Consider the following 25,763-nt stretch of genomic DNA (forward strand, 5'->3'; position numbering starts at 1 on the left):
CCTCCCCGCTGATTTGGTGAGAGGTTTAGGGAGTTGGCTTGGATCTAAAAAGGCCCCTCCCTTGTCACCTTCATTTCAAGGCCCTTTATGGTGACAGGAATGCCCTGTAATAACCCGACTTGTTGACAACAAGCTCAGGAGAGCTGCTTGTCAGAGCAGCTGACCCAAATGACACAATCGTCTTTATGGGTGGAGTTCCTGTCCTGTCACCCGTGGGCTGTGATCAAAGACCCATCTTCTCTGATGGCGGCCCCCGCACTGGTTAATTAGGCAAACTTTGCTCAGACTTTCACTGCATGCTCCTTAAGTTTTATTCACTGAGAAGGGAAAGAGGGTTTGTGCTCTGTGCTGGATTCTAACCTCAGACTGACTATGGAGCTCAAGGGACCCGGGAGATTCCCAGGTACAGGCTGTGTAGCCTTGGGCAAGTCACTTAATCTCTCTGGGTCTCAACGTCTTCATCTGTAACATGGGAGAAATGACAACAGCAGTGCTGAGGGTTTATTCTTTCGTTTAACAGGTATTTATTGAGAATCTGCCATGTGTCACGTAGGCTCTGAAGATACAGGGGTGAACAAGGCAGACAGGATTCCTGCTCGCCCGTTGCTGGCCTTCCAGGGGGAAGTAAAACGATAAAGGAGTAACCCTGTCACTATAGTTACAGAAAGTCTTTGAAGGCAATAAAACTGAAGGCTGAGACAATGTGTGCCCGAGGGAAGAGGGGCAGGAAGGTTAAGTCCAACTAGTCAGGATGATCAAGGTCTAGCCGCTTTTCTGAGGACATAACACTTGTGCTGAGACCTGAGTGTTGAGATGAAGCCACTTAGATCTGGGGAAAAAGCATTCCAGAAAGGGCGAACAGCAGGTGCAAAGGCCCTGAGGCTAGGTGAAGCTCTGCATACTTAAGGCGCAGAAGGACCGTGGTGAACACAGGCCAGCCTGGTGGGAAATGGGTGGGAAAGGTCTGCAGCAGCCAGATCAGGGAGGGTCTTGTGAGCTTTTCTCCACCAAGGGGACACCGCAGGAGAGGTTCAGCCAGGGTGCTGCAGAGTGACGACTCTGGTGGCTGTGAGAAAAATGGCCATAGAAAGCCCAGCTCAGTAGCTGGCAGGACTCACTGTGATGACTGTCCCTTCCCTGAGGGATCAGGAGAACCCAGATCCCTCACACAGACCATCAGGATTGAGGACTAGGACCCACCCACACCCACTGAGCCTGCCAGTTTGTTCCCGTAATCCTAACACCCCAAAAAGTGACTCAGGTAATAAGACAGTCAACAGCTGATGTGCTTGGGTTAAAATTATGCAGACTGCAGGTGATATTAAAAATCTAAGGAGCGTATATTTCCAGTGCAGGGGATGCCGAAATGTAGCTGCTTTATTTAAGGAATTATTTGGCGCGTGCGAACGGATGTTTATCTGAGCTTTCGCTCCCAGTCGGGGGGAAACAGGTACATGCAGCTCAGTTGCTAAAAATAGGGGGATCCTCAGTCAGTTTTCATGTGATGGGTCCTGCAATATCGCCCCCGCCTTTCCCATCCCCACCTCGGGCTAAGGGTCAGAGCAGATTTGCAGAAACCTGGCCAGGATGAGCTTTGTCTGGGAAAGGATCTGTGGCCTCAGAGGCCCTGCCCCAGGGGGCAATTGCACATCCGGGGCCTCTGGAGTCCAAATCCCAGGAGTGACTCTGGCTCCGGCTCCCCCGTGTCATCTTGTGCTGGGACGCCAGGTCCAAGTGGCTGCTTCCACCCCTAGAAGACAGGGACAGTCACGCCCACTGTGCGGGCTGCTGAGAAGATAGAAGTGCCCCCTGCAGGGCCAGAATCCTGTGTTCATGAATGTTTGCAAGGTTCATGGGCAGCCGGGGGCCTTCAGAGCCTGACGGCCTTTGGCCAGTGACCAGAACTGAGCCAGCAAGCGAGAGAGGCACTCACGGTTCCAAGTGTCCTTAATGGATCCATTTCACAGATGGGCGTACGAGCCTGGGGGTGGGGGGTGAAAAGAGGCCCAGCTGAGTCTGGCATCCCCTTGTGAACTTGTCCCCATCTCTGAACCCCAGAGAGCCTCCTGCCTGCCAGCACTCTCCACGCCACCTGTCTGCTCAGACATCCCTTTCATTCATTGTCACTTCCTCTTCATTCATTCAGTCACTCATTAATACTCAGCCATGACCCTGGTCCTCAACTGGGGCGCCTGAGGCCAGAGAGGGGCCTACATGGGCAGGAAGCCCAGGACGGAGATGGCTTTGCACCCTCAGCTGTCTGAGTCCTAGGAGGCAGCAAAGACCCCAGTGGGGCCACACAGGAACCCCAGTCTCTGACAGGGTGGCCCCGAGTGGCTGGGACAGGCCAGAGGGATGCCTGGCCCTGGAGCCCCTCCCCCAGGGTGCAGCTCAAAGGCAGCTGGAGACCGGAGGGCCAGAAGTCTGGAGGGAGCCTGGAGGCTCCACTGGGCCCTGAGCAGGGCCAGCCTGAGCAGGAACCCTCCCATGCTGGCCCCCCACCCTCACCCCACTCCTACTCCACCCCGGTCTTCCAGGAAAGAGGGAGCACTTTGACCTTTTGATAAGGCAAGGAGTGCCAGGCAGCCAGCATTCAGCTGGGGAGGCTTCAGGGTCAAGGACTTTGAGGTCAGAGAGACCTGGGTTGAAATCTCTTAGCTCAGCCACTCAGCTCCTAGGTGGCCTTGAGCGAGGTTCTTTGTCCTTCAGAGCCTCCCTTTCCCCAGGCGATACCAACGTTGTTTGCAAACACACTGGGCTGCCTCCCAGCTCGTGCCCTTGCAGTCCCCTCTGCCTGGTGCACCCTTCCTCCGACATCCACCTGGCTTCCTTCTGGCTTCCCTCCTAGGCCGCCTCCTCAGAGAAGCCTTCCCTGACTGCCTGGCCGGGGAGGCCCCTCCCACGCACACATCCTACTGTTTTGTTTTCCCTCATTCCATTCCCTGACATTACCCCCTGGTTTCCTGTCTGTCCTGTCCACTAGAATGGACCTTCCTTAGTGCAGGGAACTCAGCTCCCTGAGTGTGTGGGTGGCAGGGGACAGGACTCAGACTGTTCCAGTCTCCTCCCCAGGGGACATACCCACCTCCTTCAGCTTTGGTGGAGGAGGGATGGGGGTGGGGATTCATGCCATGGAGGACCCTGAGCATTTGCATCAATATTCTTTTTTTTTTTTTTAACTTGAACTGTTTATTCTGTGCATGCTAATGCTTTCCTTACTATTATTTTTACAGTCAATTTGCAATGTTGTATTAGTCCCCGGTATACGGCATAGTGATTCAATTATACACACGTATGTGTGTGTGTGTGTATATATATATATTTCATATCCTTTTTCCTTATAGGTTACTATAAGATATTGAATATAGTTCCCTGTGCTATGCAGTAGGTCCTTGTTGTTCATCTATTTTGTATATACTAGTTAGTATTTGCAGCACCATACACAAAAACAAACTTGAAATGGCTTAAAGTCTTAGACATAAGACAAGACACCATAAACCTGCCAGAAGCGAACAGAGGCAAAACATTCTCTGATATAATCGTAGCAGTGTTCTCCTAGGTCAGTCTACCAAGACAACAGAAATAAAAGCCAAAATAAACAAATGGGACCTAACTAAATGTATAAGCTTTTGCACAGCAAAGGAAACCATAAACAAAATGAAAAGACAGCCGATGGAATGGGAGAAAATATTTGCAAATGATGTGACCGACAAGGGCTTAATTTCCAGCATATGCATCAATATTTCGAGTTTTTGTAGGGGGAGAGGTAATTAAGTTTATTTATTTATTTATTTTAAGTGGAGGTACTGGGTATTAAATCCAGGACCTCATGCATGCTCGGCATGCATTCTATGACTGAACTATACCTTCCCCCCATGCCTCAATATTCTGAGATTGGTACTAAACTTAGCACCAGGTAGCAGGTGAGGAAATAAGGCTCAGAGAGGTAAAGAACTTGTCTGAGGTCACACAGCAGTGGCAGACTTGGGAATGCGCATCCCAACTGGCTGACCCCGGCTATTTCCTAAGGGAGAGAAGTTGACAAGAGGTCAGAAGACGACACAGCAAACTGGCTGCGGTGGCGACTTCCAGAGAGAGCACAATTTCACTTTGATCTTTCTGCTAGTGTTGGCACTATCTGAAATTTTAATTTTTATGATAGCCACTATCTTTTGTATTGACAAATTTCTGATGAGGATGTGAAGGACAGAGTCACCCCCAGAGGTCTCTGTCCCCCAGGGCAGAGGGCTAGGTGGCAGGGTGGCCTTTCGCCTCCCCCTCCCCCTGCCCCATATCTGGCCAGGACATGCCAGGGCTGCTGGGAGACCCTGGCGGTAGTGGGGGCTGGGAGCTGGTGGCAGATGGATGGGCACAAGGCTTTTTCAAGGCAGCTGCCAGAGTAGGGGGCCTGCTTTGTTGGGTCTTTTCAAGAGCTGTGGCCACACACAACAGGGGGCCAAGGACGCTCCTTTTCTTTGCTTTCTTCTCCTACACCTGCTCGACCACCTGTTCCTCAAAAGGCTCCTAGCCCCTCGCCTTTTCTTCCTTCTGGCTCCACCAGACTCCACCTCCCCAGCTCTAGGCCCCTTCCTACTCCCCCTCCTGCGGTCCCCCAGGGGTGACCCTTCAGGGCTCCCTGGCAGACCAGACACCCACTCTTCTGCCTCCTCCAGCCCCTTCCCAGCACAGCTGGCCTTCCATGCCTCTCCTCCTCTAGAGGGCCCGCTTGCCTCCCTGCACCTGTCAGTCTCTTCCTAACACCCAAGCAGATAGGGGTCTTCACCCTGGGGGCTCACATAGACCCTAAAAGAATTTTGAAAACTACATACGAACCACAAACACTTTTAGTTGGCTCCTAAACATTTTCATCGTAAAGGTAAATCATTGCAAAGGGTGTAACTTCCAGCATGCTGCATACCTAAGTGCTTTAAATGAGATCTCATCACAGCCTGGGAGCTGGAGGTTCTGCTCATTCGTTTTCCCGAAAACTGCACCTCACAAATCGAACAGCATGGCAAAACATCTCTGCCAAGCTGCGCAGCCAGGCCGGCCTGACTTTTGGTCAGAAAACTAGGTGCGTTTATTTTCCAGTTCGTAAACATGCTAAGGCACATCTCTGCATCAACCCCTCTCTTTTGAATTCTATTTCTAAGATGGTAAGGCATTTGACGCCCAGATAAAATAAGGCTTCAGTGCCTTCTGTGTTTCTTATTGACACTATCTTGCTTTCTTGCCCCAGAGATGCTCCCTCAGGAGCTGGATTCTTTCAAATTGCCTTCCCTTTGGTGCCCTGAAAGTTTTTTTTTCCCTTTTAAACTTTTTGTTGTGAAATATAACAAGAACAGAGAAGCCCATTGTGTGTAGCTAAAGCTTGCATCAAAACTAAAATATGCAGCTCAATCATTTATGAAAAATCAAACATCCTGGTCCCCCAACAGGACATTTCTAGCTCTCCAAAAGCCCCTCCCCTGGACCCTTCCCAACTGGCACCCGCTCCCTCCTGAACAAAGGTGACCTAAGTTTTATGATGGTCTCATCTTGCTTTTCTGTCCACTTTTATGACCTTCACATACCTGTTTTTCAACGTCATATAAATAGTCACGTCACGTGTCCTCTCGGGTGCCTGGTTTCTTTCCCGGGACGTGACGGCGCTGAGTCATCCAGGTTGGTGTGTGTAGCTGCCCTTCCTTCATTCGCATTACTGGACGGTGTTCCACCGCATCCATATATCCCAATGTACTGATCCGTTCTACCGTCGGAAGACAGGTTGTTCTCAGCTTTGAATAAAACTGCTGTGAACATTCATGAGCAGGTCTCTAGGTTCGCATAAGAGCGCATCTCCGATGCGTGCGTATCTAGGGCAGGTTTTGCTGAATCATGGCGGCGTATCCCGCCAGGTCGTCTCCCAAAGTGGTTGCACCGCTTTATACTCCCATCAGCAGCGTGTGAGGGTCCCTGTTGCTACACATCCTCACCGGTTCTTGGTGTTGTCAAAACGTTCAATTTTAGCTGATCTGGTTGGAGCGCTGTGGTTATCTTGTGACTTTAATTTCTCATTTCCCCAATTATTGATGAGATTCAGTACTGTTTTATATATTTATCAGCCGTTGGAATATTCTTGTTGTGAAGTGCCTGGGGTTTTTTTTGTTTGTTTGTTTTTTTGCCTATTTTTATACAGGCATGTCTTGGAGATACTGGGAGTTTGGTTCCAGACCATCTCAGTATCTCAATAAAGGGAGTCACGCAAATTGTTTGGTTTTCTAAGGCATGTAAAAGTTTTGTTTATACAATACTATAGTCTATAAAGTGTGCGATAGCATTATGCCTAAAAAAAATGTACATACTTTAATTTAAAGATAATTTATTACTAGGGGGAGGGTACACCTGAGTGGCATCGTGCATGCTTAGCACGCACGAGGTCCTGGGTTCAATCCCCAGTACCTCCTCTACAAATAAGTAAATAAATAAATAAACCTATTTACCTCCCCCTAAAAAACCAAAACAAACAAAATAAATAAATTTAGTTACCTCCACCCTCAAACGACAAACAAGCGAACAAAAATATTTTACTGCTAAAAAAGTGCTAACCATCATCTCAGCCTTCAGTGAGTTGTCATCTTTTTTTGCTGGTGGAGGATCTTGCCTCGACGTCGGCAGCTGCTGGCTGATCCGGTTGGTGGTTGCTGAAGCTTGCGGTGCCTGCGATGATTTCTTAAAATAAGACAATACTGAAATTTGCTGCATCGATAGATTCTTCCTTTCCCAAACAATTTCTCAGTTTCAATCCTCTCAAATCCTGCCACTGCTTTATCAACTAAGTTTGCTTAATAGTCTAAAACCTTTGTTGTCATTTCAACAATCTTCACAGCATCTTCATCAGGAGCAGATTCCATCTCAAGAAACCACTTTCTTTGCTCATCCAGAAGAAGCAACTCCTCATCCACCCACATTTTACCACGAGATTGCAGCCATTCAGTCACATCTTCAGGTTCCACTTCTCATTCTAGTTTGGTCTTGCTATTTCCACCACATCTGCAGTGACTTCCTCCACTAAAGACTTGATCTCCTCAAAGTCATCCATGAGGGTTGGAATCAACTTTCTTCCAAACTCCTGTTTATGCTGGAGTTTTGACCTCTTCCCATGAATCACAAATATTCTTAATGACATCTGGAATGGTGAATCTTTTCCATAATGTTTTAAATTGTCCTTGCCCAGCTCCATCAAAAAAAAACAAAAAAACAAAAAAACAAAAAACCCACAATCTATGGCAGCTATAGTCCTATGAAATGTATTTCTTAAATAAGAAGACCTGAATATTCAAAATTACTCCTTGATCCTAGGGCTGCAGAATGGATTTTGTGTTAGCAGGCATGAACACAACATGAACAAAACATCTTGTTTTGCATCTCCATCGGAGCTCTTGGGTGACCAGGTACACTGTCTATGAGCAGCAATATTTTGAAACAAATCTTTCTTTTTTCCTCCCGAGCAGTAGGTCTCAACAGTGGGCTTAACATATTCAGTAAACCATGTTGTAAACAGATGTGCTGTCATCCAGGCTTTATTGTTCCATTCATAGAACAGAGGCAGAGTAGATTTTGCCTAGTTCTTAAAAGCCCTAGGATTTTCGAAATGGGAAGTGATCATTGGCTTCAGTTTAAAGTCACCAACTGCATTAACCCCCAGCAAGAGAGTCAGCCTGTCTTTCGAAGCTTCGAAGTGAGGTATTGACTTCTCCTTTTCAGCTATGAAAGTCTTACATGGCATCTTCTTCCAACTGAAGGCTGTTTCACCTACATTTAAAATCTGCTGTTTCATGAATGCTCTTAGCTAGAGCTTCTGGATAACTTGCTGCAGCTTCTACATTAAAACTTGTTGCTTCACTTTGCACTTTTACGTCATGGAGATGGCTTCTTTCCTTAAACCTCATGAACCAGCCTCTGCTAGCTTCAGACTCTTCTGCAGCTTCCCCACCTCGCTCAGGTTTCATAGACTTGCAGAGGGTTAGGGCCTTGCACTAGATCAGGCTTTGGCTTAAGGAAAGTTGTGGCTGATTTGATTTTCTAACTAAACCACTAAAACTTTCTCCATATCAGCAGGGAGGCTGTTTTGCTTTCTTATCATTTGTGTGTTCACTGGAGTAGCATTTTTAATTTCCTTCAAGAACTTTTCCTCTTTCTCTCCTTGGCTGTTTGGCACAAGAGGCCTAGCGTTTGGCTTATCTTATCTTTTGATATGCCTTCCTCCCTACATTTCATCCTTTCTAGCTTTTGATTTAAAGTGACAGACATGTGACTCTTCCTTTCACTTGAACACTTAGAAAGGCCACTGTAGGGTTGTTAATTGGCCTAATGTCAATATTGTTGGGTCCCAGGAAATAGGGAGGCCCAGGGAAAGAAAGAGAGACAGGGGACCGGCTGGTCAGTGGAGCAGTCAGAACACACACAGCATTTATTAAGTGCTCTATCTTATCTGGTAGCTGTTTGTGGCAACGCCAAAAAGTTGTAATAGTAACATCCAAGATCCCTGGTCACAAATCACCGTAACACGTATAACAGTTGTGAGAATTAGCAAAATATGACATAGAAACACAAATTGAGCCAGAGTGCTGCTGGAATAATAGCTCTGTTAGACTTTTTTTGACACAGGGTTGCTATAAAGCTTCAATTTGTAAAAACAAACAAAAAAATGAAAAATAAAATACCCCTCAGTATCTGTGAAACACAATAAAGCAAAGCTCAATAAGACAAGGCATGCCTGTGTTGAGTTGTTAGTCTTTTTCGTAACAACTTGTAGTGGTGTTTATTCTGGAAACAAATAATTCCTTTGTTGGTTATATGTATATGATACATTTTTCCCCACTCTGTAATTTGCTTTTTAATTTTCTCATTCATCTCTTTTGACAAACAGAATGTTAACTTTTAATGTAGTCAATTTTATCAATCCATTTTTTTTCATGGTTGGCACGTCCTGTGTTTTGGTAAAGAATCTTTCCACCACTTTGAGGTCATGAAGGCATTCTTGAATGTTACATCCTAGAAGCTTTACTATTTTGCCTTTAACATTTAGATCTACAGTTCCCTTGAAATTGATGTTGCAAATGGCGTGAGGTAGGGATCAAGTGTCTTTTTTTTCTCTACCTAGATATGAGTTGGCCCAGCACTAGTCATTGAAAAGTCTGTCCGCTTCACCTACTGCCTGGTAGCGTGACATCTGTCATAAATACTTGTCCATATATGTCTGGCATCTGACTCCATTCCATTGGTCTATTTATCTATCCTTGTACTGATACCACACTGTCTTACTTACTTAGCTTTCTAATTGGTCTTTGTATCCAGTAGAGCAAACCCTTCAACTTCGTTCTTCTTTATCAAAAAAAAAAGTCTTTTTCAAAAAATGGCTATACTTCACCCTTCATGTTTCCAATAGACTTTACCATCTGTTTTCCAAGTTACACACACACACACGTTAGGAATTTGATTAGGGTTGTATGCACTGAACCTACAAACCAGTTTGCAAAGAATTGATTTTAAAATATTGGATCTCTCAATCCGTGAGTATGTTATACCCTTCCATTTAGTTTTTAACTTTTTCTCAATATTATTTTATGATTTTTTGAGTATTTTTTTAGATAAACCAATTTTTTTTTTTAAACTCTGAAGTGAATGATAGTACAGGCAACATTCGGATATGGCAAAATCATGAAGACAGCGATGTTCCCAGAATGTTTTCTTTGTACCCCCGTCAGCTTGGTATCAAGAGGACTTCACGTTGTGCCTGGACCCACACCCCGGACCCAACCCCCAGACCCACTTCCCCTGCACACTTGGAAGCTGACCCAGTGCTGGGACCTAGTAAATATGTATGAAGTGATCACTGCCTGTCACACTCCCATCCTACAGCATTCAGCTCATTGCTGGAAAACTGACAGCCCAATCAATCCATGCCGTCGTGCTGAGGTTCAACTCCCAGATAAAACTGTCTTTGAGAAGTTGGCTTATTGAGTTCTTTCCCTTTGGAAAAGTTTTGTACATGCTCATTATAGAACACTTAAAAATTCCCAACAGATAGAAGCAGGGGGAAATATACACATAGTCCTCATTCCTCAGAGATGATGGCTTGTCATATTTTGATGGGTTTTCTTTCATCTTGGTTTTATACACATTTTGTATTCGCTTATTTTGTTTTTATAAGCTTGACATCATTCTGAGTTTAGAGTTCTATTTTCAGCCTTTCTCACTTAACTTTAAACATAAGCCTCCTCCTTGTGTGACTCTAAACCCTTTGGAAACATCACAGCTAGGAGCTCTGTAAGGTTCCATTAAGTGACACATGTCAACTAAACTTTCCCTGTGGCAGGAGGTGTTTGTGACTTTATGCTGGTGTACACAGTGTGTACTGAAGATCTCTGGACATTTTTTAGCTTAGTCGCTATATATCTGGGATTCCATCCTCAGGATAGAGTCTTAGAAGTTGATTTCAGACCCAAAGTCCACGAACAGAAGCTTATGATGTATTTAAAAGGAGGAGTTAGAATCTGCAACCACGGCTGCCCATGGGACATGTGTTCTTAACCATTACCAGACACCCATGTAAATGGTTCAGGCTTATCTGCTCGTTCAATCTTCACAACCCTCTCAGGGAGTCCCGTATCATTTGCCTCATTTTACAGATACAGAACCTGAGGCACAGGGAGATCATGTGGCTAGCCCAAGGTCACAGGCAGCCAGTGCCCCAGCTGGGATTCAAACCCAGGCACTTTTCCCCCAGGGCTCCTTGCTCTTAATCACTCTGGGAGGATGGAGGATACTGCTGGTTATTGGAGACACCCACGCCTCCTCTCATGGGCTCCTTCCTCTTAGCCTATGGAGCCTCTTCCCTCTGCAGGTGAGGGGTCAGTGAGATGGAGGACCTTCATGGGGCAGACTTTTAAAGAACTCTCTTGAGATTTCACCCAGTTATGGGACCAGTAGGGGCAGAGGAAGCAGGGGCCAGTAATTGTTGGGGGCCGGGGGGAGTGGAAGAGAGAAGAGGGTGTTTATCTCTCTCTATCTCTATCTCTGATAGTATTCCTGGTCCTTGTTTCCCAAGAGTTTGGCCTGTCACTCAGTCCCTATTGCTTTGAGTCATAAGGGGAAGTAAGAAGGCGAGTCAGGATTTGAACCCTGGTCTGCGGGACCAAATCCTGGACTGCCACCCTGGGCCTGTGCATCTGACTACAGGATTGCAACACCCACAGCCTGAATGTCGCAGTCCCACTAGAATCCCATCTGATCCCCAGACAACCCAGAAACGGATCTTTTCATGGCCATTTTGCAGATGAGGACACTGAGGCCTGCCTGAGGCCTTGGAAGGGTCAGTGCTGCAGCCCCAAGCTGACCCTGGGCTTTCCAAGTCCCAGTCAGTGCCCGAGCTCCCCGCTCCCCTCCAGCTGGGCAGACGATGATGAGGAAACTTCTGAGCATCAAGCGGACCGTAGTGAGAAGCCTCCAGCACGGGCTGGGGTGACTCCTTGGATCCCTAAATAAATAAGGAGTGTGGTCCACCTGCTCTGAGCCAGTCTCCACGCCAGACTCTGGGGCAACAGAGCAGCCACCAAGCCTCTCTCACCCTTCCCAGTAATCAAGGAGACAGACCCTGCCTCCCCTCCTCATTTTTTCTGGGGGAGAAACCGAGGCTCCGTGAAGGAAGTTGCTTACAAGAAGCCACATGGCCAAGGAAGGGCACCACAGGGGCATTTTGAAGAAGCCAGCCTGGCCCCAGGATCCAAACAGCACCCTTCTGCACCTGCTGTGGCTCCTGGTGGCGTCCTCCCGCTCCACCCCCACCCCCCTAGCTTGTCCCGCCAAGGTTCACCTCTGTTCTCCGGCTGTTACCAGCCTCACCAGACTCCTGGCAATGCCTCAAGAATGCAGCCAAATTGAGTTTACCCTACAGATGTGTTTTGGAGAAAAAGTGGGCTCTTATTCCAAACTTGCGGTAATTCTAACCTAAGCCATCTGGACTGAGCCACCTCTCTGCGCCGACCCCTTCCCAGGCTGCTTCTCATTTCATTCCCAGACTAGGAATTATTGTCCTCATTCTGCAGATGAGGGAGCTGAGGCTCAGAGTGGGCATGTGACATGTGCAAGGACCTCCAGCGGGGCAGTCGTGGGCTGGGTGTGTACCCAAGCTGGGGGCTGCCCAGAGCTGGACTCTTTCCCCCTGCAACATCTCCCGTCAGAGCCAGAGGAAGCCCTCGGTCTGCCCCCCAACCCTGGAGCCCACCGGCACCCATTGGTGGTGCCAGTGGCCCGGCCCCCTGGACAAATAGGGCCCTGCACATTAAGGTGGGGTCCAGGAGGACACACATTCCAGCCGTCCAGGACCCCAATCTGCCTCAAATCCTTGCCAACCTGGGTCCCCCACTCAGAATCCTGCTACAGTACATACATCCCCAGAGCCTCAGTGACTCCCCTGACTCTCTGGGCCAGTGCAGGGCAGCAAAGACCCCAGGGTGACAGGAAGCCAAGGATCCCAGGCCTGTCCAGTGTGACCCACTCCTCACCTGGACTGAATTACCTGGACTGAAGTGGTACCTCTGGGACCCAGACTGGCACCACCCCTCCAGTCCCCTGCTCACGGTCCCCAAACCCAGCAGCTCCTGACCCAGCTCTGTGGAGACGCCATGTGTGTTCAAGGCCCAGAGAAGTGGCTTCCACCACTGGGCCCACCCCATGTCCTAACTCTGTTCTCCTCTAGAAGAAATGTCCTGTCCCCAAGCAGCTGACCACAGGAACAACAATAGTTAAAAATTAATAAAGAACAGTGGCTTCGTTTTATTGAGCATTTCCCATGTGCCCAGTTCTGTTCTAAGCACTTGACATGTATTATCTCATTTCATCCTCAAAACAATCCTCTGAGGCTAGTACTGTTATTAACCCATTTTACACATGAGAATAGTGAGGCACAGAGAAGTTGAGTAACATGCTCAAGGTCACACAGCTAGATAGGAGGGAAGCCACACTATATAGTCTGGTTCCTGAGCCCTTAGCCAGCACTTTATCGTCTGTGGGTGAGAGATAACCCCTGTCCCTGGGGTTTGTCTGTCTCTAGATTCATTCTTCATGCATTCATTAAATACCTACTGAGCACCTACTCTGTGCCAAGCACTGTCCAATCATAATCTCATTGAAAATCTATAGCTCTTATCAGGTAGGCATTATTACCATCCCCACTTTACAGATGAGGTAACTGGTGTTCAGAGAGGTTAAGTAACTGTGCAAAGACACACAGCCAACAAAGTTCAAGGTAAGCAAGTAAGTAGCATATAGTTAGGATTTTGCCCTTTCCACATTCATTATTCCTGTTTTCCTATAAAAGTTCATGTCCCCCTCTGTGGGATCTCCACAACTCTAGGAAGGCAGCAGGGAAAATTAGGCTCCCCTAGGGCCAGGCCAAGCTGGGCACTGGACTCTGGGATGGATCAGCTCAAGACTGTCCTCAAGTGGCTCCAGGTAGGATGGTGTGGGCCCTTTGCAAACTCTCAGTCACCTGAGGGGCCAAGAGAAACGCATAGATTCTGGGGTCAGAGCAGGCTGAGTTCCTGTCCAATTCCTGCCCTATTGGCTGTGTGGCCTTAGGCAAATTGCTGGACCTCTCTGAGCCTCCCAGCATGCCCTACAGAATGGAGATGCTAATGGTGTCTTCCTCTGCTGGAGGAGATGAAGGTTTGAAAAGGCAATAAGTAGCAGGCAGGGAAGTAGCTTAGTGGTAGAGCACTTGCTTAGCATGCATGAGGTCCTGGGTTCAATACCCAGTACTTCCATTAAGGAAGAAAAAGAAAAAACTCTTAAAATTAAAAAAAGGCAACAAATACAAGCAACTCCTTAACCTTAAACTCCTTTTCTCACTCATAAGGTGACTGTGAGGATTACAAGGGTCAGAATCTCTGCCTGTGTGACTGGGGCCCAGCCATCTTTACTCTCTGGGATTTGGTTTCCCCATCTGTAAAATGGGCACATTAATAACACTACCTCTTAGGGTTGACGTGAGCTTACTACATCTAAAGGAATTAGCATCTGACACTCAATGAATGTTAGTTATTATTGTGCTGTGATTATCATTGTAACTGCACGGTGAATGCAAGCTATTGGGATCATGAACTGACTTCAATTCAACCCCTGCCTCAGGCTTCCATTCCATGGCCATCATGACCATGTGTCTCAGAGCATCTAAGCTCTTTCTAGTATTACGAGAAAGCTAAGTCCAGGGCACCCATGACCCCAGCCTGTGGCAGAGCTGCCTCCGTTGGATTTCAGGGAAATGTCAGTGCTTGGCCTTTTCAGATGGCCAGCATGGGACCTGTCCATCTGAATGCTGTTGGTGTGTCTTTGGGTAGACTCTAGAGGAAGATTCTGCCCACTCAGCCTTTCTGTGCCCCAGTCATGGGCTCTCATCTGGAACTGACACCAGCACCAAGTATGCAGCACCAAGGGAACAAGACAAGGAAAGCACGTGCCAGGGCTTCTTTCCTTTTTGCCTTGGCTACCAGGTACACTGCACCCAGATTCAGTACCACACAAACATGATTTACTCATTGAGGGCAACACAGTGTGAACATAGGTATTGGAGCCAGGAAAACTCAAGACACTTGGCTCCTCTGCTCACCACTGGGTGATACTGGAAGAGTGGGTTCAGTGTTCAGAGCATGTTTTCTCCTCTGTAAAAACAGAGACCTAGAACCTTCTGAATTCTCCCTCCTCCTGGCTATTTAAACTCAGCAGTCTCTTCCTTTTCCTATGCTTCAATTTCCTCTCCTGCCAAACAGTTAATGACCACGCTTCTGGACTGTGAGGAGGATCACTCAAAAGGTGCAGCCTGGTGCTCATTGCGTGGTTGGCACTTTGTAACCAGGAACTGAAAAATACTGTTTTTGTGGGTGAAGACAACTGGGTTTGGAAATCAAGGGTTTGATGGTCAGGGTTTGCTGAAAAGTAGAAGCTTCCTGTAGCAATTTAAAAACTGAGTTTTGAGGTATGAGTGTAGCCTGGATTCCCAGTTCTTGACGTGCAAGGAGGAGTCTGTGCGAAGACCCACGGTTCCCTGGAGGAAGAGGTCTTTTACCCAGGAGTCTGCAGTGGGCACACACACCCCCACTAGCTCAGTGCATGTCCTTTTTTATGAGGTGCACCTGACTGCCTGTCATTGCATTGGGCAGGGTCTGCCAGGGCATGCCCAGAGGGAGCAGAGCCAGGGAGCACGGCCAGGGCCCTCCCTCTACCCGCTGCAGTGGGAGACTGTGCCAACAGTGCACAATCAAGAGAGGCAGCCCCACCCAGGGGCCCCTGCAACCCAAGCTCGGGTCCTGGTGCCAAGGGAGAGTGGCATTGTCTCTGCGATTCTAGATGTGGTTAAAGGTCGAGGGTGTGTGGAAGTCAAGGCCAGGAAAGGTTATGACTAGAGGCTACTGTCCTGGCCTAAGGCTGCCCCCCATCCCCAGCTTCTGTTCACACATCTCTTGTGACTGGGGTCTCCCGCTCTCCCAAAGCCACCAGCCCCACCTTTGTGGAGCAGCTTTGTCTTGCTTCTCCAGAGCCAAAGCAATTTCTGGAACGGTCTAATCATGCACTGGAGCAGCAAGCCCCTCCTTTGTTCTACGGGCTATACTTCTGTTAATGCATCCCTATTTTGTTTGTTTCTTTTTATTTTCTTTGTTTGCTTGTTCTTCTCCGCACGTATCACTATTGATCACACCAAAGTCCAGGGCAACTATCAACTAAAACTCACTCCTTCATACCCTTTTCTGCCCCTTCCTTCTTCCCTCCCTTCTTCCTTCCCTTCTTCCATCCTTTCCTTTCTTCTTCCATTTCAGAGCAGTGCATATCTACAGTCAATTTTTTCAAATATATATTGAGCACCTGTGCATGCCACTCCTGTTCTGGGCACTAGGGATTCATTCGTGATTATAACCTGGGTCCTGTCCACAGGAGGCTTCCCATCTGCCAGTGGAGAGGATGGAAGGGGAACAGCTACAGCACCTGCCCTGAGACTGTAACTGGCCAACAAGACAAAGTGCAGAGGGACCTCAGAGGGATGAGCAACTACTGTCCATGCCCCAACATTAGGCAACCCAAGTAAAGGTTACGGGCATTCCCTATCCTCCCAGTGAGAAGATGCACAGTAAGGTTGAAGAATATAAACTTTAAGGGATGGAAACGAAATAGTCAGACTCCTACTTGTAATATGTATACACTGAGACATATATATTTTAAATCACTTTCGTATAAAATATTAATTTGGAAAGACTGCTTTTGTCCAATCTCAAATTTCAAGAAATGATTTGGTTCAGATTCTTTACGTGTGGCTTTGACACCAGTGTCACCATCATCATCTGGTGGGGGTGGCAGTGAGAGGAAGTCTCCTTATATTTCGAGAGCACATCTTAATCACAGGGACCAAAATGCTAAAACACAGTCCTTTTGGATCCATGTGTCAGGTGACCACTGGACACCGTGTCCCCTCTGCAGGTACCATCTGCATCACTTTAGGACACTTGGGGCTTCATTTGCAGGTATGCATTTATGATCTGCACAACACTGCCACTTGTTTGGGTGCTCTGCAAGTCACCTTTAAAAGGCCTGCTTACAACAACCTCTCTGGTAGTCGTCCTTTGTGACCCTCCTTTGTGACACTTGCAGTCACAAAATCCCATTTGCACGGCATTGCTTTATATGAGTAAAATTTCCTAGACTCCTTTTATAATAATGCTGATCTCTATATGCATCCCAAACTCACATGGACTGAGGGTGTATGAAACTAATGTAACTTTCCCAAAAAGGACTTTGTATTTAAAAAATAAGTAACTGAGAGAGCATCCATAATATGATAAATGAGTGACTCAAATACCAGGCAACCTGATATTCGGACATACATGATAAATCAGGGCATGATGGGGAATAGAGCAGGCTTCCCAGAGGTGGAGGCTTTGAGCTGACCTTGAAGAACCAGAACACTTTGTGATGGGTCAGGCATTCGAAGCAGAGGGCACCAGAGAAACTGAGCTTGGGGATTGGGAGAGGACTCTCTAAGATACCCCCTTTCATTCACATAGCTCCAGGCCAGCTTTGCCTCTTAGCAGCTGGGAAGTCTTGGGCACCTGTTTTTTACTCTCCGACCCTCCATCTGCCTATCTGTGAACTGGGGATAATATTTCATAAGGTCATAAGAGCTACAAAAACATGGAAAGTAGAGCTAGAAAAAAGCTGGTTTGGAGTTGGGTTTTGTTGGGCGAGTCATTGCACCTCCTGAGCCTCAGTGTTCTGATCTGCAAAATGGAGCCCAGTGAGGGCAGGGACAAGCAGGCTTCCCGCCCCACTGACTGGCCTGGGTTCCTGCACAGGAGAGGTGCTCAGATCTGGGGTGGGGGGTGGAGGTGAATGAATCAATAAGGAACGCCTGTTACTCCCTCTCCCCAGCTCTTCCCGTGCTGATTCTTTGCTGTCCATTAGATGGAGCCCACATGCCCCCCAGGCTCTCCCTGGGCCCCATAAAGTCACCCCATCAGTCTTATCTTGTTTTATTTTCTTCCTGGCTTTGATCATTGAGTTATATGATCTTAATTGCTTGTTATTTCTGTCTTCACCACTAATATGCCTTGCCTGTACCTGCAATGCCCAGCATAGTGTGTGGCACCTAGGATGTGCTCAATAAATATTTTAATGAATGAACAAGTAAGTAAATTAATGAATATGGGTTCCCTCCCCCCAACCACTGGACACAGCCTAGGCTTCTTTACTTGTGGGCACTAGATCCCACCCAGTCACCCTGGCTGGACTGTTTTCAAGTTCTTCACGCTGTCAGAGATGACCTTGTGCTTTTCTGTTCGTCCCAGACCTCCCCACCCCCGCGCCCCCAGCACCCTGCAAACAAGCTTTGCGGGTCGTGGGCTCGGCCCGCTGTGGCCCAGCGCCTGGCACCCAGTAGGCCTTCTCAGAGTATTGGACTACATGACTGAAAGGCCAGCAGGCTGACGAGCCCGGCACCTTGAGGGCATCCAGCTGCCCAGCGCGCCTTCCTGACCCGGGCGCGGGAGCGGCGAGGGCGGGATGCTAGGCAGTTCCCCTCCCGCCGCCCGGTGCAAACTTTCAAAAGATGCGGCGGCCGCGGCCCCGCCCCTCCCCGCGCGGTTGGAGGCGGCGGGAGGCGGGGGCGGAGCCGGCGGGCTCGGGCCGGAGGCTCCGCCTCCTTCTCCCGTCGCCGCCGCTTCCCTTAAGGCACCCGCCCCAGCTGCAGCCTGCCGGCTCGCCCGTGTAGCCGCGATGCCCTGGAGCCCGACCCCGTCCCGGGTCCCCGGCCCACCGCGTAATTAGCCTCCGTGCGTCCGGAGCGCACCGCCGCCAACGCCGCGCCCCGACGCAGCGATGGGCAACACGGTGCATAGGACCCTGCCAGGTACGCCGGGGAGCCCTGACAGGGAGGCGGGCGCTGGGGTTCTCCTCTCCTCGGGGGACCCTCTGGTTGACTTCCAGAGAGCCACCCCACCCGCCTTGAAGCCCTCGGCGCGCGCCACGGGCTGGAGTCTCCGGTGCCTCCCGAATCCCGACTCCAGGCACGCTGAACGCCTGGGCTTTGCGCTCCGGGAGGGCGGGTACCGCGTCCTGGTTACCTTGGGGACCCCCGTCATCCTTCTCCCGGCTTTGACCAGATGAGCAAAGGAGCCGTTGGGGCGATGCCGCGCGTCCCCTTGCCTTTGTTCCAGCCCGAGGGCGCTGATGAGGGAGCCCTGGGCGTTCCGGGGGAGGTGAATGGAGTCCGGCTCCCCAGGTCTTCCGACGGCCAGAAGCCGCCCGTTGTCCCGAGACTGCAGCGGCTGAGAGTGGAGGGGGGGAGTGCTTGCAGGGGTACCCCAGTTCCCAGCCGCCCAGCGCCCCCGCGACACATGCTGTCTTGGTTTGGCCACGTTCCCACGCGCACCCCGGCTGCGCCCCCCGCTGGTGTCCGCTCAGCTGGGGGCTCTCTAGCCCCTCGCAGTCGCCGCTGCAGAGCACATCGCCCCCTAGTTAGCACCACCCCCAGAATTTCCATGGCCAGAATAAGGGGATTCAGAGCGGGAAGAAGTGGGAGTGGGGAGGCAGAGGAGGCCTTACTAGAAAATACCTGGTAATTGTGGGTATAGATCGGCGGTCAGAGGCTCTGTGCCCGGTACTTTGCATACCCCAGCCGGATATGCAAAGAAGCTTCACGGTAAAGGTGTGTATCCCAATTTTACAATGAAAAAATTGAGGCTTAGAGGAGGGGAGATGACACACCCAAGGTCATGTTGCTAGTAGAGGCGGTCTGGATGGGGACCCATGTCTGTCCACCCACCGTCCGCCCCCAAGTCTTTAAAATCAGTCTTTATTTGACTTAAGGCTGGGCATTTGTAGCATCCTTTAGGCCAAAGGTGAGAAATACGCATGTGAGGTTTTTAAGAGGAAAACTATATTTAAAAAAAAATCAGAAAATAATTATTTCTTCCCCTGGAAGGGATTGGAATGGATGGTTCTGAGCCCCAAATTCCCAAGGCCGGCTTGTGGAAGAGGAGCCAGTTCTTTCTGCTTTATAAGCTCCTGGGTAGCTTTCTGGCCACTGCACCCAGAATTCACCAGATTTCCAGAGGAGTGAAGTCACCAGCAGAGGGTCACCAGCTAGTCAATGGCAGAGGTGGGATTCGAACCCAGGTCCACTTACCAGAGAATGGCCTCCACCTCCTACTGCCAGGGCTATTGCCAGGATGGGGAGAACCCACCCACCCAGTCCGGAGGTGTCCAGGGATGTTGGCAAATAGAGCAGCAGATGTCTTCCCAGCCACAAAGACATGGGCCCCTTTGTAGGATTTCTTAATTAAGAAATGTTTATGCTGTTCTAGTAAAAAAAAGCCATTCTGCCACCTGTGGGTCAGACTTGGGGTGGATGAAGGGACAGACACAGGCCAGGAAGGCTAAATATAGCTGGATATTTATGTCGTCTCCATCCCACTCAGCCCTCTCTCTGTGGACTGGGCCACCCTGGGCTGGGAGCCTGGGGTTAAGGTCAGTTACTCACTGCAGTAGCTAAGTGTGGAAAATTCAAACTCCACTGGGGCTGAAGCATGCATTGAATTTGAGGAAGGAGACAGAACTGAAATTCCTGTGCCACACCAGGCTACAGGTGCCAAGAACACAAAGAACGATTTATTGTTTTCTGACCTGCCTGTAATTAGTTTCTCACATACATTGTGCCATTTTTTTACACCTCTATGCTCAGGACATGATATTCCCCATACCTGGAATATCCTTTCATTATCTAGTCCATCTTTCCAAGTCCAGCTCAGTTGTCACCTCCTCCAGGAAGCCTTCCCTGACCAACCACACCCAATCCCATCCTTCACTCTGCTACCTAAATACCTTCTTGTCTCTGCTTGTTCATGGACCGCTTTGCATTGTCGTCACCTGTCTTCACAACTTGCCTTGGGGCTGCCTGAGGACAAAGCCCACGTCTTGATCATCTTGTATCCCTGGTTGCCCAGCCCAGAGCCTGGTGCCTGGCAGGGAACCAAAAACTGGTGGTGGAACTCACATGTTGCCTGCATCTTAGGCTGAAAGAACACTTGGCTCAGTCTTGCCCTGGAGAAACCCTTGTGCTTTCGTTCTTAGGAAAAGGACACATGCGTGGGGTTCCTTCTCCGGGACTTGAAATAGAGAGCTGGCATTTGCCAAGCACCTGGATTCTGTGCCAGGCTCCCTGCATATGTGCCTTCATTTACATGCCAAGCATCCTTAAGGCTTCTGCACTTGCTGATCCCTCTGCCTGAACATTCTTCCCCTAGGCCTCCGCATGGCTTCCCCCTGTTTCCTTTAGGTCTCTGCTCCACAAAGCTCCTGCCATGACCCCTGCCCACAATGCTCCCCACTCCCTCTACCCCGCTTTATGTTCCTTCTTCGCGTGGAGCACCACGTGCCACAGTGTAGGTGTGGTTAGCTGTTGACTGTCTGTCTCCCCAGGGAGGATTTTGCTTGTTTTATTCGCTGCTGTAGATTCAGCCCCTGGAGCAGTGGCTAGTACATAGTAGGTGTTCAGTAAATATGTGCTGAATGAATGCACGAATTTAATTCTCGCCACAGCCCTGCAAGGATTATCATCTCCATCTTACCAGTAAGGGAACCAGGGCTCAGAGAAATAAAATGACTCATCCCACCTTGCATGGCTCATGCAGTTGGCAGAATCAGGATCGAAATCCAGGTTTATTTAGCTCCAAAGTCCTGCATGCTTCCCTCGACATGCAGTATCCTCCCAATCCATGGTTCAGATACCATTTACGGGCTGCCCCACAATACACCTGGTGTGCTGTTGTGTCCAATAAGGAAATGTCAAAGAAAAGGAATGTCCTTTATGATCGATTGAGGGGAAGCCCTTTGGTGGCCCTTGCAAAGGGCATCAGCAAATTCAGATCAGTGCCTTATAAACAAGTGCACAGGGGTCAGCATGGGAACTCGTGCTGGCTAAGCTCCTACTGGGTGCATTACCCATTCCCTTTCTAGTTGCAGTTCAGCCCTGGCTCAGCACAGAGAGGTTGAGACACTTGCCCCAACTCACACTGTTAGGCAGCAGAAAAGCTGGGCTTAGAAGAAGATCTAGGTCTGATCCCTCATACCACACGATCCTTTCCTCTGCACTCTGTTAGCCTTAATCTGAGTTTTGAAAAGGGAGGGGAAAAAAGAAGCATAAACAGGTGGGGGGAGAGGAGGGCAGAATTCCAGCAGGGAGGGGGCACAGGGAGGAGGAACATTCCCCTTTCTTCCACCAGCTCATTTCAGTCCCCACCCTCAGTGTGCCTCTGGGGCTCACCTGTAGTTTTGGTTGGAGAAGAGGCTGAATTCAAACTGCCGATTGGGTTTAATCATTAAGTCGGTCCATGCTTGACCAATTTAACGGCTGTTTTTAGTGTTAGGTCAGCGAGCGGCATCCTGGAGCTCTGGAGGGAGGAAAGTGTGTTGACCCTGCTCTATTCCAAGCCCTGAGTCAAGGGTTTTACCCACACTACCTATTTTAAATCCTCGTAGCATTGCTTTAGAGGGGCTATATTCATCCTCATTTTATGGGGAGGCAGATGAAGGCTTGGAGAGGTAAAGGACCAAGGCACACCGGTGTGAGGGGGAGAACCAGGCTTCCGGGCCTATATGGTCAGTCTCCAAATGTTGCGTCCCGACCAAAAGCACTTGTTCCTCCCGGGCCACCCGGATGCCCTCCCTGCAGAGCCTCTTCCTTTATCTGACCTGGAAACAGAGCCGGCTGGGTGGTGGACCCACCTGCCGCCCTCCGGCCGTGGGTGTTGATGCTCCAAGAGCCCGGCAGCCACTCTTTTCCCTGGATCTGGACTATCTCAGCTCTAGGAGGACAGCAGCCTTTGTCACTCCCCTTACAGCCACCACGGTGGCTGCATGGATGACCTAAGCAGTGACATCCCCCTCTCCCTGCGTCTCCCTCCTTTACCCAGCCACAGCAGAAAGTTAGGTTGGGCTTGCCTGCCTTATCTGGCCCCGTCTGCCTCCCTCCCACCAGGTCATGAAGAATCACTCTGATAGCCTCCCATTTGAGCAAGTGGCCTGAGTCTGAGCCTCTCGAAGTGACAGTGGTTCCTCCAACTGCCCTGAAACCTATGAAGCTATCAGCACATGGTCAGGGACCCTGACTTGTCAAGGCTCGTTAGTGATGGCCTGCGAGGATGCTGGGGGTTGGGGTTGGGGTGCAAGGGAGGAGCCATCTTATCCATCAGTGGAAGTGAGAAGAGGCAGTGGGTCTGTCCAGCACATAGGAAATGTGGAGACGTTACCCGTGGAAAAAAATCTGTAAAAACAGAAGGAACTAGGACCTCCCTCTGTTTTTATTCTCTTCCTGCTCCCACCTCTGCTTCCTTCCCTCTCTGTCTCTCCTGGCAAGAAAGGAGGAGGGCTGGGGCTATGGGAGTAAGGAAGGCTTCCTGGAGGAGGTGATACCTGAAGGAAATTCCAACTGAATGTCTGCCTCCTGCACTGGAATATCATCTTTTTCTGCCCGACTTTACAGTCTTTTATGGCTCATTGTCCCAAGGCCAGCCTGATCTTTGCTTAAGTGCCGTGCACCGGGGCTGGACTGATCCTGGGGTGTGCCTTGTCTGCATTTTCTGGAGTGTGCACCCTCGTTCATATAGCTGACATCTGTTGGGCACTGGGGTTCAGCCATGAATGGGATGGACAGCCGCCGGCAGCCCCCGCGAAGCTGAAGGGAAAGGAATAGAACGCTCTGCAGAGCGGGCCAAGTAGCTGGTTACATCACTGCCGAGCACAAGGTGCTGCTACCCCATGCCTCAGAGAGGGAGGGGCCAGTGCCCAGCGCCCCAAACAAGGCCTGGCCACCAGATCAAGTGGTCTGTCCCCTGTAGGCTGTGTGTGACCAGCTTTTAAAAAAATCTTTAATGACATAGAATGAAAAATAAAATTTCGAGAGCATTCATGTAGGGACACTCTTTTCGCCTCTGCAACGTTTGTGTCTGTTGTGCCTGTGTGTGTGCACGTGCTTGGGCCGTGGGTCACGGTGTCAGATGGGTTTCTCTCCACGGGTGGCCGTGGTTAATTAGGAGTTGTGCGCAGACCGCTCACTGGTCTACAGTGGAGAGAGGTCTGGTGTCCGAGTCTAGACACTCACCTTGTAGCCAGGCTGCCTGGGGTCAGATCTCAGCTCGGCCACTTCCCGTGGGGTGATGTTGAGCAGGGACTTCCCTCTCGGTGCCTGGGTTTCCTCACTGTGAGTAGGGAGAATGGGTAGCTTCCTCATGGCTGGCGGGGGTGAGCATTAAATGGAATAGAGCAGGCCAAGGCTTTAGCACAGTGCCCAGGGCGGTCACTGGGGTGGTTACTGTTGCCACCGTGGCAAGAAGCCTCAGGCCTGCCCCTGCAGTACCTGGACGGGGCTGGCTGACAAACGCCCTTCACTCCCTGCCTTGAAAGCCCTACCTAGGTGACTGTGAGCTTCAGACTGAGGGACTGGATTGGGAGGCACTGACATAGCACTGACAGCAGTTCCCGAGGGTCCCTTGAGCCCTGTCCAGGACACCTGATCTCCGATGAGAAGAATCTGCCTGGCAGGTTGCATTTTGCAGTTTGCACTGGCTTACCAAACCTCCAGGTCTAGTGGAAGAGACCAACAAGGACAGGGCAGTTACAGTAAGCAAGGGAGGGGGAGCCCAGAGGAGGATGCAGGGAAGGCTTCCTGGAGGAGATGCTGTCCAGCTGAGACCAGAAAGTAGACAAGTTAGCCACAAGGGAATGGGGAAGGCTGTTCAAGGCAGAGGGTTTGACGTGCAGCAGCCTGAGGAGAAAGGAGAACAGGGCATGTTGCGGGGAGCTGCGGAGTTCTGGTGTGTGGGGGTGGTCCCAGTGCAAATGGGGCTGGCATATGAGGTCAGGACAGTGGGTAGAGATCAGGTCAGAGGAAGAGGGGTTTCTTGCAGGTCAGCCTGCAGTCAGGAGACAGCGTTCTCAGCTGCCACACTCCCTGCCGGGATGATGTGCTGTGTTTGCTGGGCCAGGCCGCGAGAGCTGCTCAGAACAGGCTGTTTAATCTTCTCTGTGGACAAGAAGAGTCAGCTATGCCCTCTTTTGGACCAAAAGGTTTTCTGTACTTAGTGGTGCTCTGTGAGAGCTTAAAATAGAAGCCTAGAAGCCAGGTGTGTGGTGAGAGCTTAGAGCAGGGAGGGAAGGGGAAGGGGACCTGCACGTGGTGGGTTGTGGTCAGAGCTGCGGCACGCCTGCTCCAGGACAGGCCTTTGGTCTGTTTCATCCCATTCACATAATCAGGACGAGCCTTCCAGGAGTAGTCTCCCACTTCGCAGATGAAGAAACTGAGCTCTGAGGGGTCATGAGACCTGCCTTGGGTCGGGTGGCTAGGAAGCGGCAGAGCAGAATTTGATCCCAAGCCTCCCAGACCCCAAAGCCCCTTCTCCGACCCCCTGGGGCCTCTCGGGGCTGCTGCCCTATGTCCTCATCCTGAGCTCCCGGGGCCCCTCTCCCCCCAGCTATCCTTCCGGTAGGCGCACCTTGTCACCTTCTTGTCCTGGGAAGGTGACTCACTTCTGTTCCCAGCTGCCAGAATAAAGCGGCCCATGGAAGATGTCCCTCCCCCAACCCCACCCACCCCACCCCAGGCCTGGAGACTCTAAAAAGGTGGAGGTGGCCTCTGGGGATCCTGCCCTGGAGAAGGGGTGAGCTAGAACTCCACACCCCTTCCTCCTGTTCGACTAGGGCTCAGGCTCCTGACATGTCTGCCTAGTAAAAGCTGGCCCATGCTCGGCTACCCCCACCCTTCCAATAGGGAGAGTCACCGTGCACCCACATCCTTTCCCTTGAGCCTGCTGCTCGAAGTCCTTTCCCACCCAGAGCCCCAGGCACCCCTACCAGCGGGTATGCAAGGACGTGAGGCCAGGCTGCACCTGCCCTTTGTCACCCCGCACCCAGGCTTTCCTGCAGATGAGGAGCATCTTGTCTCCCTGCTGTGCTGTCATTATTAGCAGAGTTGGTGACAGCCCAGGCTGGGCCCTCCATCCCTGGGTCTGAGTCTTGGCCCCGCCCCTTATCGTCCAGACAAGCGACTTGACCTCTCTGAGCTTTGATTCCCTTCTCTGCAGAAAGGAGATAATGATGTTACATCTCAGGCCTGCAAGGCGTCTGACAGATAGTGAGTGCTCATGGGGGCACCTGCTATGATTATGTATTCACTAGGCAAACAA

The 25,763-nt window shown here is 50.1% G+C and overlaps 1 protein-coding gene and 1 long non-coding RNA gene across 3 annotated transcripts in view; one reads left to right on the plus strand and one right to left on the minus strand.

Annotated features, from left to right (window-relative positions):
- Positions 1-523: 523 nt before the first annotated feature.
- LOC135319442 (uncharacterized) lies at positions 524-2,873 on the minus strand. The gene is made up of 4 exons (XR_010378024.1): positions 2,822-2,873; positions 1,934-1,981; positions 1,579-1,750; positions 524-1,066 (listed from the first exon to the last, which is right to left on the minus strand). It is a non-coding gene; the product is annotated as an uncharacterized LOC135319442 (long non-coding RNA).
- A 15,395-nt stretch (positions 2,874-18,268) lies between these two features.
- Positions 18,269-25,763, plus strand: part of NEURL1B (neuralized E3 ubiquitin protein ligase 1B) — a 38,299-nt gene continuing 30,804 nt past the window's right edge. For both annotated transcript variants that reach the window (XM_064480096.1, XM_064480097.1), the window contains exon 1: positions 18,269-18,433. In XM_064480096.1, the coding sequence (XP_064336166.1) occupies positions 18,403-18,433 (31 nt within the window). In that variant the 5' untranslated portion in view covers positions 18,269-18,402. The remainder of the gene's footprint in view (positions 18,434-25,763) is intronic.

This window comes from Camelus dromedarius, chromosome 27 (assembly GCF_036321535.1).
Source record: "Camelus dromedarius isolate mCamDro1 chromosome 27, mCamDro1.pat, whole genome shotgun sequence".
NCBI lineage: Eukaryota > Metazoa > Chordata > Mammalia > Artiodactyla > Camelidae > Camelus > Camelus dromedarius.